The sequence below is a fragment of the Solanum verrucosum genome, unplaced genomic scaffold, assembly GCF_900185275.1.
Source record: "Solanum verrucosum unplaced genomic scaffold, falcon-dt-bn FXZP01000106.1, whole genome shotgun sequence".
NCBI classification, from domain to species: domain Eukaryota; kingdom Viridiplantae; phylum Streptophyta; class Magnoliopsida; order Solanales; family Solanaceae; genus Solanum; species Solanum verrucosum.
In genome coordinates this window covers 2,790,949-2,804,550 of record NW_026020130.1, presented here as the reverse complement: position 1 = coordinate 2,804,550, position 13,602 = coordinate 2,790,949, and the positions used below count along the sequence as shown (strand labels likewise).

At 37.2% G+C, this 13,602-nt stretch overlaps 1 protein-coding gene across 1 annotated transcript; it reads right to left on the bottom strand.

The window, feature by feature from the left end:
* Positions 1–379: 379 nt before the first annotated feature.
* On the bottom strand, positions 380–1,735 carry LOC125827323 (F-box/FBD/LRR-repeat protein At1g13570-like). Its single transcript, XM_049506627.1, is given in 2 exon segments — positions 380–862; positions 956–1,735. Coding segments are annotated over 2 exon segments (1,263 nt in total).
* Positions 1,736–13,602: the final 11,867 nt, after the last annotated feature.

The following is a 13,602-nucleotide window of genomic DNA, read 5'->3' as shown; positions in this document are numbered from 1 at the left end:
GTCGTTTAATGTGGACTCGACCAGATCTCTGTTTTTTGTCTTTATTGTTTCTAGTTATTTGGATCAGACCGCTTTATTTTATATCTTTTCTTTCTCAATAAAGGGCTTGTTGGACACCTTTAACCTCCAAAAAATAATAGCAAACTGGAGGATGGAGAAAGCATACACCGACAGCTCCAAAGAGAGTATAAAAAATAATCAAGTTTACCAACGCAATAGATTGAGCACAATTTCTATGAAGTCAACATTGAAATTTGTAGGATGAGCTACATATATAGGTTCAACCAACAAACAAAAATAAATAGTACTTAATAAAAAATGAGTGTGGCTTTGGACCACCTAAAACCAATAAGCAAAGTCATGGCAGTTCCGGATCCATTCACATTTCTTCGAATTTGAATCTAACGTTGGGTGATTCTCGATGGAATTGTTTTATCTCATCCATCATCTGTGTACCCCGATGAAACTGCCCACTACTCCAAATGAAGATTTCCTTAAGTACCGGTGCAGATGCCAATATAAACTTCACAAATTCTATTTCCATCTCAAAACCAATAAAATAACGCATTTCCACACTTTTAACCAGCTTCATAGCACCACAATGCCTACTGCTTCCTGTAAAAAATTTGGTAACAGCTAGGCGGATTCAGATGAAGAAACCATATCAATAAGTTTTATGAGAAAGTAGGAGGGTGCTTACACATTCAATTGTAAGTTCTTGTAATTTAGGGCAGCTTGTAATCAAGTAAACTGCACTAGAAACCTCCTCAACATTTCTGAAAGACATGTCCGAAATACATAGGGATTTGACATTGTTTAGAGCAGCCGGGGGATTCTCTGGTATACCTCCCATGTTCAAGTACTAGAAGCAAGTAAAAAAATTGGTTGAAGATACATCATATGATTATAATAAGTACCAACTATCATAAGTAATATTATCACAAATGTACATTACCTCTAATGATGAACCGCCTAGTTCTAGTTCCTCCAGGGAAGGCATGAAATGGAAGAACTTTGTAAGATTAGAACAAAAAGTTGACGTATCCATCAAAATCCGATTGAGACATACAGCAATGGTTTTAAGCATAGGGACATTCTTGAAGCAAATGAGCTTCGATGTTCCAAGAAAGTCGAAGCATTTGAGATTAGGGGCATCAATTTCAAGAACATCAAATGCGGTGCACCTAGTCAACATCAAACTTTCAAGCAATGGGCATTTGGTTATGAGATTCTTAAATATTGTTGGATCAAAAATGACATGTTGAAGATTAATACTAATAAACTTTGCAAACCCTTTGAAATCAGGTGGAGGGTGGAAGAAGCACATATCAAGGTCCAGATGTCTTAGTTGCTGAAATGTGAAAAGATAAGAAGGTAAATGATATTTGTTGCCTGTGAATATTTGAAGGGTGAGTTCCTGGACATTTTTCTTTGACAAGAAGAGCATCCAATTATAAATATCACGATAACATATCAAATTAGGATGTTGGAGAGTAAACTTTAGTATTGGTCCTTGATGCAGTCGTAGGACTTGGTAAATGATTTTCTTAGCTTCTTGGTTGTTGTTGAAAGATGTGAAAAACTCACTACAAAAATCAAGTTCTGCACGCGTTACCCATTTGTACCTCCAATCTTTTGACAAGATACTGGTCTTCACTGCATCTTTCAAAGGCAAGCTCCCAAGAATTTTATCCAAGACATTACAGGGCAAATTGCTAATTGTAGCACTCTTCATGGTTATATACACATGATTGTAGACAACTCGAAAAAATCAGATCTGAAATAAAGAAAATATCCAAATTCTCATAAATACACATTTCAACAATGTATGCATAGTCTTATATAACTACTAGTTCAACATTTTCAATCGCATAGAAATTTATCATTTTTCAAATATCAGAGGGAAAAAATAAAGATGAATGAGAGAGTACCAGGAAAATGTTGATTGGAGACAACAATGGTGGAAGCATGAATTTAAAAGGATATTTCACCCAAATACACCGTACATTTGTTTGGCATGGGGGAACAAGGAAGCTACTTCCGTTTAAAGAAAAAAATCTTGTAAAAATCTGTTCTTGCAATCGGCAAAACCTATATTAGAGCAATTAGTTCATGCTCTATCTTTTGAATGTCGGACATCTATTTCCATTTCAAGAAAATGATTTTATAGAAATATATACTTAACATATGAGATATCTGCTATATGAATTATGCATACATCGAAAGTACCAAAAAGTCCTTGGGAGTTCCGCCCCTAGGGCTTTTGTCTAGTGGGAAGTGTGCTGCTTGTGTTGCGTAGACTAGGCATACATCTTAGGTTTGGGTTTACAACAAACAAAACCTACCATTTAAGTCGAGAAGAATATACATCAAGATTAGTTATTTATTGAGTTGCGAAATTGTTTCTACAATGTGGATTTTTTTGTTACACATACGAAAAGAGAGTTACAAAAACAAAGTTGAGTTCAGAGGCTTACCTGTAGTAGAGCATCCTCTACTTCTCTGTCTCTCCGTTTCATTTTTCTCTAGATGCGCAATGTTTCATTCTTCTCTCTTAATATCAAACTTTATTTGAAATCAATGATTTAATGTTAAAAATTATGAAATAATAAATGAGTAATGAAGGGTTGAAGTCAAAATCACTTACCCAAAAGTATAATTTCAAAAAATCTCATTGAAATCACATAAACCAAATTCTTAGAGTTCAAAAATAGAGGAATGGGGGAAGTAATATCAATTTTAGGAAATAGGAATATGCCAGGTCAGTTACTCCACGTGATCACGACTCAGTCCATGTGATCGTGAAGAGGAAAATAACTCAACTCATTTTTTATTTGCGCGACCGCAACACAGGTTTCACATTTCAATGCCTAGTATGCTTATACCTATGCAATCCAGGTGGGCCTCACATGTGTCACACCCCAAATCCGGATGTGATGGCACGTGTCCATTTCCCACCAGACACGTCAGCCTAAACCAACCACAACGATAGAGAAGTAGAAATACGAGAATAAAAGATAATAAATAAGCGGAAGACTTTAATTAAGACTCAACACTACCCAGAATTTAGTTGTCACATGTATAAACCTCTAAATACAGAATTCAAATAAAAATATACAAGTCTCAGAGTATAGTTCTCGAATAGAACAAAACTGAAAGTAAAGATAACTCAAGGGCACGTCTGGAATGAACCGCTACCTCTCGAGTATGTCCCGATGCTCAATCTGCTAAAGAAAGTACTAAGCCGAATCTGAGAGATCTGTCAACCTACACAATTGTGTAGAAGCAAGGGTGAGTACCGAAAACCATAGGTACTCGCAATTAACTCTAAACTAAGCAAAACTAGCAGCTACAAACAACTCCTTTCAATCCCAACCGAACCATCGAAACTTCAATCTAGCAGCAAACCAACCAACCTATACTAAACATATCATATTCAACAGCCAGAACCAACAGTATATTCTCATCAACCTCAGATCAACAAATAAGAGCAAGTAGATCAAATTCCACATAAGAAGGGTAAACCAATACAATCCACACATCACAGACAAAGATAAGGCAAATGCGATGCAAAATGCAATAATGATGTCATGTAGTCGTGATGCATGTCTGTCCTATGATACACATCTGTTGACGTAATCAATCCACGCAGAATACTCAAATCAGAACCCATGGGGGCCACACATGGACCATGTATCACCGCCGGAACCAGATCCCATCGGCATCCAAATCGCTAGCCGGAGCTAGTCCAACTCATATATTTCTAGCCGGAGCTAGTCTCAACTGTGTCTCATATCCATCCATTCTCATATCAGTGTCTCAGCACTCATGCAACAGATAGTTCACACATGGGATGAATAATGAATATGCACATGTCATCAATCACAATTATACCACGATCACATCATAGTATTACACATCATTTGTCTCAATCACAACCATATCACGACCACATCATAGTATTACACATCACCTGTCTCAATCACAACCATATCACAACCACATTATAGTATTACACATCACCTGTCTCAATCACAACCATATCACGACCACATCATAGTATTACACATCACCTGTCTCAATCACAACCATATCACGACCACATCATAGTATTACAAATCATCTGTCTCAACATCAATGTATGTATCAATCATAGCCTACTCATGCTCTTCTATCCCCTCAATATCAGTTATCACATGACTTATTCAACAAATTCAAGTCACATATAACACATTTAGCTCGTTTTATTCCCCATCTTTCATTTACAACAATTTCAATCAACAAATAAAACACATCCTCAATCCCCATTACTCCCCAACACAATTAGGAAAGTAGTCATGCGTAGTCTAAGAGTTTTACAAAGTTTGGAAGCCACTTGCCTTAAAACGAACTCCAAAAGTTACTTGACTTAAGCCCTTTCCTTTTCGAGTATAATCTGGATCACGATAATCTATTTCAACAATTATTCACAATCACAATTCGAGTCCAATGACACCAAAATAAAGAAATTTAGGGAAAAAGGGCAAAACGGTCCAAAAGTCTCATATCGGAAAACAATACCCAAATCTGGAAATTTTTGATGTAAAATGATCCTTAAAGTATTTGGAAGCTAATGGTGAAAACCAATTTGAAAACGGAGTTGAAATCAATTCACAAATTCAATTTGAAAGAAAATCCACGTTCTTGAAGAAGCCTAAAATATTCGGATCCGAAACCCCGACTCGAAAATGAAATATCTCTTGAAAAACATCTTACTCATGCTTAGATAAGTTCAAATATGAAATTTCATCAAAAACGGAGTTAAGATCGACCTTGAAATTCTCAATTTATCAAACTTTAACTTTACCGGGAAAGTCCAAATTGTACGCGGTTAATATGATGAAAATAATCGATGAATCAATAATTTTATGTTAAAATCAGTTTACCCATAACATAAGGATCGTAAATATACCTTTTTCATCAAAAAGGGAGTCCAAATCGATAAAACCCCAATTTTTCCCAAGAGATTTACGGATAGGAAAAAAAACCAGATAAAGAAATTATGAGAAAATGTCGAATTGAAGATTGAATACTAACTCTCATATTAATTCAAGAAGAAACCCCTAAGAATCACTCCATTCCGATCTCTAGAACTCCCGATATGCTCAAAATACCAAATGAACACAGTCTGAGATTTTTATAACAGTACATGGCTGTTATGCACCAGAAAAACAACAGTTAATCTTTCACTAAAAAGGCCGTAATTTCCTCATACGATAGTGAAATGACCCGATTCTTTTTTTTGTAAATGTCTTAAATAATGATACAGACCTGCTCGTTCAATCGGAGCTCAATTTCATGCTCGTTTGCCCAGTCAAATATCATTTCTACTCGGTAAACAATTATTTCTTATTTGCGATAAAAGTCCAATCTCGGGTTAGCGAAAATGCACCAAAATTTGCAGATAAGTCCTATAATTCATGCTCAAAATTTCATAACCTTCGGAATAATTTTTCGACCTTTAATACTAATAATGAACCCTTTAGTTGCTACAATTTGCTGAAATAGTGTCAAAGCATCCAGAAGCTTAAAAGCTCATCCAAAACTCATTTGACACTTCCCGAACACAAACCAAATATGCAACTAGCTTGAAAATGACATTTCGGACTCAATGAAATCGTCGGAATTTGAATTTGAGGTCTCCTTGACCTGGTATCCGATAAGGCGTCAAGAAACTAACTTTAGGCTCAAAAACTCGTAACGCACTCGGGGCCTCTAAAAATTCAACCAAGACTCATTCTAGACTTAGAATCACCCCTTGAATCCAACGGTGCCCTCGGAATTCCATTTCGAGCACCGAAACCTCGTTTGTTGACCAAAGTCAACTATTGATCAAAATTTCACAATTTTTGCAACTTAGGACCTCAAATCTTCGTTTTAACTCTAAATTCAACTCCGTAAATTCTCATAGACCCGTTTCGACATTCTAAAACTGTTGGAATCGACGGATATCCGATTCGAGTCTAGAAACTCCAAATGACTCGAAATAGCACTTTTAACCAAACTTCAACTCTTAAAAACTCAACTTTTCATCAATTTTCCTTCAAACCAACTTCGAGAATACAACAATTAGGACTCGGGGCAACTATCGGGAGGGGTAAAACGGTCATTTTATGAAAATTTCCAAACATGACCTTTAGGGTCATTACATTATTCACCACTAAAAATCATGTTCGTCCTCGAACATAAAGTAGAAGAAGGCAAAAATACTCGACGCTATCAACCCCGAGGTGAAATTTCCGAACTCAATAATTACTACTCCAAACGAACCCATTCTTAAACCTTATCCCAAAAATCCATAAAAAGGATTCTCAAATCAATCTTGACAACTTAACCCTGAAAGGGTTATTTCAAACCACCGACTAACTCAAAGACTGAATCTGAATCTAAGATCTCAAAACCACAACATATTTACCATGACAAACCCCTAATCTTGTAACCACGAGAGAAATTTCGGAATCAATAACCACAGAAAAATCAAGGATGAACCTAAATCAGTCACCAAGCTCTCACAACACACGAACCATCACCGACTCTAGAAAAAATTCCATTCTCATTACCACATTTCCACAAGTCTGAGTCATACTAATCTGATGCATATCCATCGAGCACCCATCTTGGAATAATCACGCTTATCTAACCCACAGATAGAAATGATCAAGTATCCAACTGATGATTGACCCATCCAAGCATATAAAACCTCTAAGGATGCCACCAAAACACTGAAGTAGGATCCGTAATTGTAGACAACTCCAGCAATGGAAGAACTAGGCCCACGGGCCACCTAAGCATCGAACCACACCTAGCTGAACCATGCATACAGGGGCAAGATAAATACCAAAATAGCCAAAAACTGTAGCCACATACGGCAACCTCTCTATACCTTTCCAAAAGCAAGATGACACTTGTAGAACTTCCGAAAACCTTCCACCACCCCAATACCACATCGAACCCACTATCTCTGAATCGGCCCACCCACACAAGTATTCTATTCTGCCAAGAGAGCATGAATCGGTCCATCCGATTCACCACTAGGCATCCACCCACAAAAGTAAAAACACGTCTGAACATAGACAGAGAATTATAATCCAAAACCATGTCTAAAATGAGGTAGGTGGTCACACAAGAATATACAAAACCGAAATTGAACAACCCAAGATATCCCTTCCACGATGTCCATAACACACCTTCCCATTCGTCTGACTTCACAATCAGCCAGTCCGGCCTCACAACAATCATAGGCATACTCAATTTATCTATTTCGGAAAAGGGTCAAAAATACCCCTGAACTATTGGAAATGGATCACATATACCCTCCGTTTGATTTTGGGGTCAAAAATACCCTTACCGTTGGTGTATTGGCTCACTTTTACCCCTCAAAACTAACAGATGCCATGTCACTTAAAAAATCACATAAAATCATTTTTTTTTTGCTGACTTGGAAATTCAAATGGACAAAACTCCCAACATGGCAGCAACAATCCACAAGTGGGGTGGGTGTAATACACCCTTGGCTCAATAAAAGTCCTAAAATGACAAAATTACAGCGAAATTAACACAGCATTTTGATACAAAATTTTTATTTCACAATTCTTTATTTAAAAAAATACAAACTTTAATCACTTTTCAGTTTCTTCGGTTAGGAGAACGGCAATGGAAGGATTTTTTTTGTCCATTTGAATTTCCAAGTCAGCAAAAAAATATTGTTTTATGTGATTTTTTAGGTGACATGGCATCTGTTAGTTTTGAGGGGTAAAAGTGAGCCAATACACTAACGGTAAGGGTATTTTTGACCCCAAAATCAAACGGAGGGTATATTTGATCTATTTCCAATAGTTCAGGGGTATTTTTGACCCTTTTCCCTATCTATTTTCTCATACTCTTTACAATAATCCATTAAAGCTAACAATATCAATACTACCAGAACATCATAGTCACACTTGCCAGTTACTTTGCCCTCAGACGGCCACTAGTATCCAGTCATTCTTAGAAACACATCGTTGCTTCCAAAATTTTGAATTATGGTCCTTCCTCCTTCCACTGAAGCATTCCACGATCGATATGGGTCTCACCTAATCGCTAATAATCCAAGTTCTAAATGTCATAGTACCTTTTCATTGAGATAGAACTATTGAATCACGACCAATATCGATTACACGCGATCCTTTACTTACCCAGCTTCAACTATTATTCAAACCATCGTATATCTCATGCCGAAAATTGAAGCAGTTCTTGGTCACTCCAATAATTCTGTATACTATGAGCTCACAACCTCTATTTACCATCAAGGATCTATGTAACGCGTTACAACAGTCTGGACAATTCCATAAATAGAGTTATCAACCCAGTTCAAAATCCTCAATAACCATGTAGAGCTATAAGTCCTTCCAGTTGGACACTCGTAAACCATCTACCATAAGCTGAACAATTCAAACCAATTCAAAAACTGCAGAATTCCTCATACATCAACGTTTACCACCAACACCAATACCAAGTGTTCAGAAAGTAGCTGATAACACATCATACATTTGTGCTGAACCAGTCCACCTTGCATTGTCATATCTAACATAAAAGCAGAAATTTACATAATCCTCAACTTCAAACTAAGGATCTACACGTGATGTCTTATTCCTTCACATCTCTTAACTTATATCCATAGCGCAAGACTCTTGTTCTTCCCGTAAATCATTTATCATTATAGTTTCTTGGCCAAACATCCACCGCATATTACCTTTTACCTTAAGTCAAACTTCTCAAATGAAACTTCATCGAACTCTTCTACAATCACAAGTATTTAACTGCTACAACTCAAACCATGCAAAATTCCTTCCAATGGCTAAAAAGTTTATACAACCAATCATCTCTTACTTGCCAACCCACATCTTGACAAAACCAACCCGATTCCTTTTTAATTGTACCTTCTCGCTAAAATTCTTAATTGCCTTTACACAAGTATACTTGTTAAAACTTTCTTCATCCATGGCTTATTGTTGCCCATTTCTTTTGACTCATCATGAAGTCATTAGTTCCCAATATAATCATGACCACCCAAGGGTCGTACCTTGTCCTAGAAACAAGACAGGATCGATTCACTCGATCTACCACTATAACTTTCCTTATAATTAATGCTTAACTCAAGCGTTCATAGTAGCAACCACTTGATTTCTCAATCGAGAATGCAACATCAACCTTCTGACCCGATTAAGTGAAACAGTTGACAACTCAGATTTCTCCGCTTCCATATATCACTAGTACCACATCATGAACAACCGCTAAATCCACCACTAGAAGACATCAGATCCATTGAGAAGGTCGTACTCAAACAACCTGTTAATTTACACTCATTAAATAGTTACAAAACATTACCAAAGCACTTCAGTCTCCGGCCGAAAAAAGATATGCACAATTTTGTAAGCCCGATCGATGGCAGAAACAACATAGTCCATAACCCTAACCAAGATAACACGAGTACCGTCGTAGTCGTCGTACAATGACCCTGTAATGATATACACCCACACTATAAAACCACCGTAGAACTTATGATTTTGGTTGGTGCAACTTCATCATCATAATATACTACGCAATCCATTCCCATATGACAAACTTCACAAACTATAGTTTCCAAAGTCGCAACACTCTCAACATAGTCATTCTCTTACTTACACCATTCTTCATTGTCTAGCCCCTTCCGTCGTATAAGTCACACAAGCACTATTCTCGTTGTTGAATAAATGACCAGAGAAATAAGACGTTCCTGAAGTCTCTTAATAAATGTTCATCTTCCAATACCATAAACTCAAAACACATCCCTTGGCCACAACCTTACTCACTCGTCTCGAAGAGAATTCCATGTCTGATCACACTTCCTTTCCACAAGCCTATCACCTCCGCATCAAAACCAGATCTAAGACTAAAATCACGCAATGACACCTAAACTCGCACCCACGCAGGACCAACCACGAGGCATTACAATGAGAGAGAGAGAACAGAGTGAAGTGATAAGAATTAGATCGGACCAAGGACGCACGATAGAGAATCAAGTGATAAAGATCTTTCCTAAAAGTCACCATAGCCTCTCGAAGATAAGTACAGACGTCTCCGTACCGATCCTCGAGACGCTACTTAGACTTGGCTTGTACACGTGAGACCAATGAACCTGGGGCCTGATACCATTTCGTCACATCCGAAATCCGGATGTGATGGCACGTGTTCATTTCCCACCGGACACGTCAGCCTAACCCAACCACAACGATAGAGAAGTAGAAATATGAAATAAAAGATAATAAATAGGCGAAGACTTCATTAAGACTCAACACTACCCAGAATTTGGTTGTCACATGTACAAACCTCTAAATACAGAATTCAATAAAAATATACAAGTCTCAGAGTATAGTTTCTCGAATAGAACAAAACTGAAAGTAAAGATAACTCAAGGGCACGTCTGGAATGAACCGCTACCTCTCGAGAATGTCCCGAAGCTCAATCTGCTAAAGAAAATACTAAGCCGAATCTGAGAGAGCTGTCAACCTACACAATTGTGTAGAAGCAAGGGTGAGTACCGAAAACCACAGGTACTCGCAAGTAACTCTAAACTAAGCAAAACTAGCAGCTACAAACAACTCCTTTCAATCCCAACCGAACCACGAAACTTCAATCTAGCAGCAAACCAACCAACCTATACTAAACATATCATATTCAACAGCCAGAACCAACAGTATATTCTCATCAACCTCAGATCAACAAATAAGAGCAAGTAGATCAAATTCCACATAAGAAGGGTAAACCGATACAATCCACACATCACAGACAAAGATAAGGCAAATGCGATGCAAAATGCAATAATGAATGTCATGTAGTCGTGATGCATGTCTGTCCTACGATACACATCTGTTGACGTAATCAGTCCGCGCTGAATACTCAAATCAGAACCCATGGGGGCCACACATGGACCATGTATCACCGCCGGAACCAGATCCCATCGGCATCCAAATCGCTAGCCGGAGCTAGTCCATCTCATATATCTCTAGCCGGAGCTAGTCTCAACTGTGTCTCATATCCATCCATCTCATATCAGTGTCTCAGAACTCATGCAACAGATAGTTCACACATGGGATGAATAATGAATATGCACATGTCATCAATCACAATCATATCACGATCACATCATAGTATTACACATCATCTGTCTCAATCACAACCATATCACGACCACATCATAGTATTACACATCACCTGTCTCAATCACAACCATATCACAACCACATTATAGTATTACACATCACTGTCTCAATCACAACCATATCACGACCACATCATAGTATTACAAATCACCTGTCTCAATCACAACCATATCACGACCACATCATAGTATTACACATCATCTGTCTCAACATCAATGTATGTATCAATCATAGCCTACTCATGCTCTTCTATCCCCTCAATATCAGTTATCACATGACTTATTCAACAAATTCAAGTCACATATAACACATTTAGCTCGTTTTATTCCCATCTTTCATTTACAAACAATTTCAATCAACAAATAAAACCATCCTCAATCCCCATTACTCCCCAACACAATTAGGAAAGTAGTCATGCGTAGTCTAAGAGTTTTACAAAGTTTGGAAGCCACTTGCCTTAAAACGAACTCCAAAAGTTACTTGACTTGAGCCTTTCTTTCCGAGTATAATCCGGATCACGATAATCTATTCAACAATTATTCACAATCACAATTCGAGTCCAATGACACCAAAATAAGAAATTAGGGAAAAAGGGCAAAACGGTCCAAAAGTCTCATACCGGAAAACGATACCCAAATCTGGAAATTTTTGATGTAAAATGATCCTTAAAGTATTTGGAAGCTAATGGTGAAAACCAATTTGAAAACGGAGTTGAAATCAATTCACAAATTCAATTTGAAGGAAAATCCACGTTCTTGAAGAAGCCTAAAATATTCGGATCCGAAACCCCGACTCGAAAATGAAATATCTCTTGAAAAACATCTTACCCATGCTTAGATAAGTTCAAATATGAAATTTCATCAAAAACGGAGTTAAGATCGACCTTGAAATTCTCAATTTATCAAACTTTAACTTTACCGGGAAAGTCCAAATTGTACGCGGTTAATATGATGAAAATATCGATGAATCAATAATTTTATGTTAAAATCAGTTTACCCATAACATAAGGATCGTAAATATACCTTTTTTCATCAAAAAGGGAGTCCAAATCGATAAAACCCCAATTTTTCCCAAGAGATTTACGGATAGGAAAAAAAACCAGATAAAGAAATTATGAGAAAATGTCGAATTGAAGATTGAATACTAACTCTCATATTAATTCAAGAAGAAACCCTAAGAATCACTCCATTCCGATCTCTAGAACTCCCGATATGCTCAAAATACCAAATGAACACAGTCTGAGATTTTTTATAACAATACATGGCTTTTATGCACCAGAAAAAACAAGTTAATCTTTCACTAAAAAGGCCGTAATTTCCTCATACGATAGTGAAATGACCCGATTCTTTTTTGTAAATGTCTTAAATAATGATACGGACCTGCTCGTTCAATCGGAGCTCAATTTCATGCTCGTTTGCCCAGTCAAATATCATTTCTACTCGGTAAACAATTATTTCTTATTTGCGATAAAAGTCCAATCTCGGGTTAGCGAAAATGCACCAAAATTTGCAGATAAGTCCTATAATTCATGCTCAAAATTTCATAACCTTCGGAATAATTTTTCGACCTTTAAAACTAATAATGAACCCTTTAGTTGCCACAATTTGCAGAAATAGTGTCAAAGCATCCAAGAAGCTTAAAAGCTCATCCAAAACTCATTTGGCACTTCCCGAACACAAACCAAATATGCTACTAGCTTGAAAATGACATTTTCGGACTCAATGAAATCGTCGGAATTTGAATTCGAGGTCTCCTTGACCTGGTATCCGATAAGGCGTCAAGAAACTAACTTTAGGCTCAAAAACTCGAAACGCACTCGGGGCCTCTAAAAAATTCAACCAAGACTCATTCTAGACTTAGAATCACCCCCTGAATCCAACGATGCCCTCGAATTCCATTTCGAGCACCGGAACCTCGTTTGTTGACCAAAGTCAACTCTTGATCAAAATTTCACAATTTTTGCAACTTAGGACCTCAAATCTTCGTTTTAACTCTAAATTCGACTCTGTAAATTCTCATAGACCGTTTTGAATTCTAAAACTGTGAAATCGACGGAAATCCTATTCGAGTCTCGAAACTCCAAATGACTCGAAATAGCACTTTTAACCAAACTTTAACTCTTAAAAACTTAACTTTCCAAAAACTCACTTTTCATCAATTTTCCTTCAAACCAACTTCGAAAATACAACAATTAGGACTCGGGGCAACTATCGGGAGGGGTAAAACGGTCATTTTATGAAAATTGAAGGTCATTACAATATGAATGCAATGCACAACCAGCACTAAAAATTGCTAAAAACAACGGACAGAAAAGCGACGGACGGCGTCGCTCCAAAAATCGACGCCATTTGCCACACTGTTCGTCACTTTTTAATAAAAACAA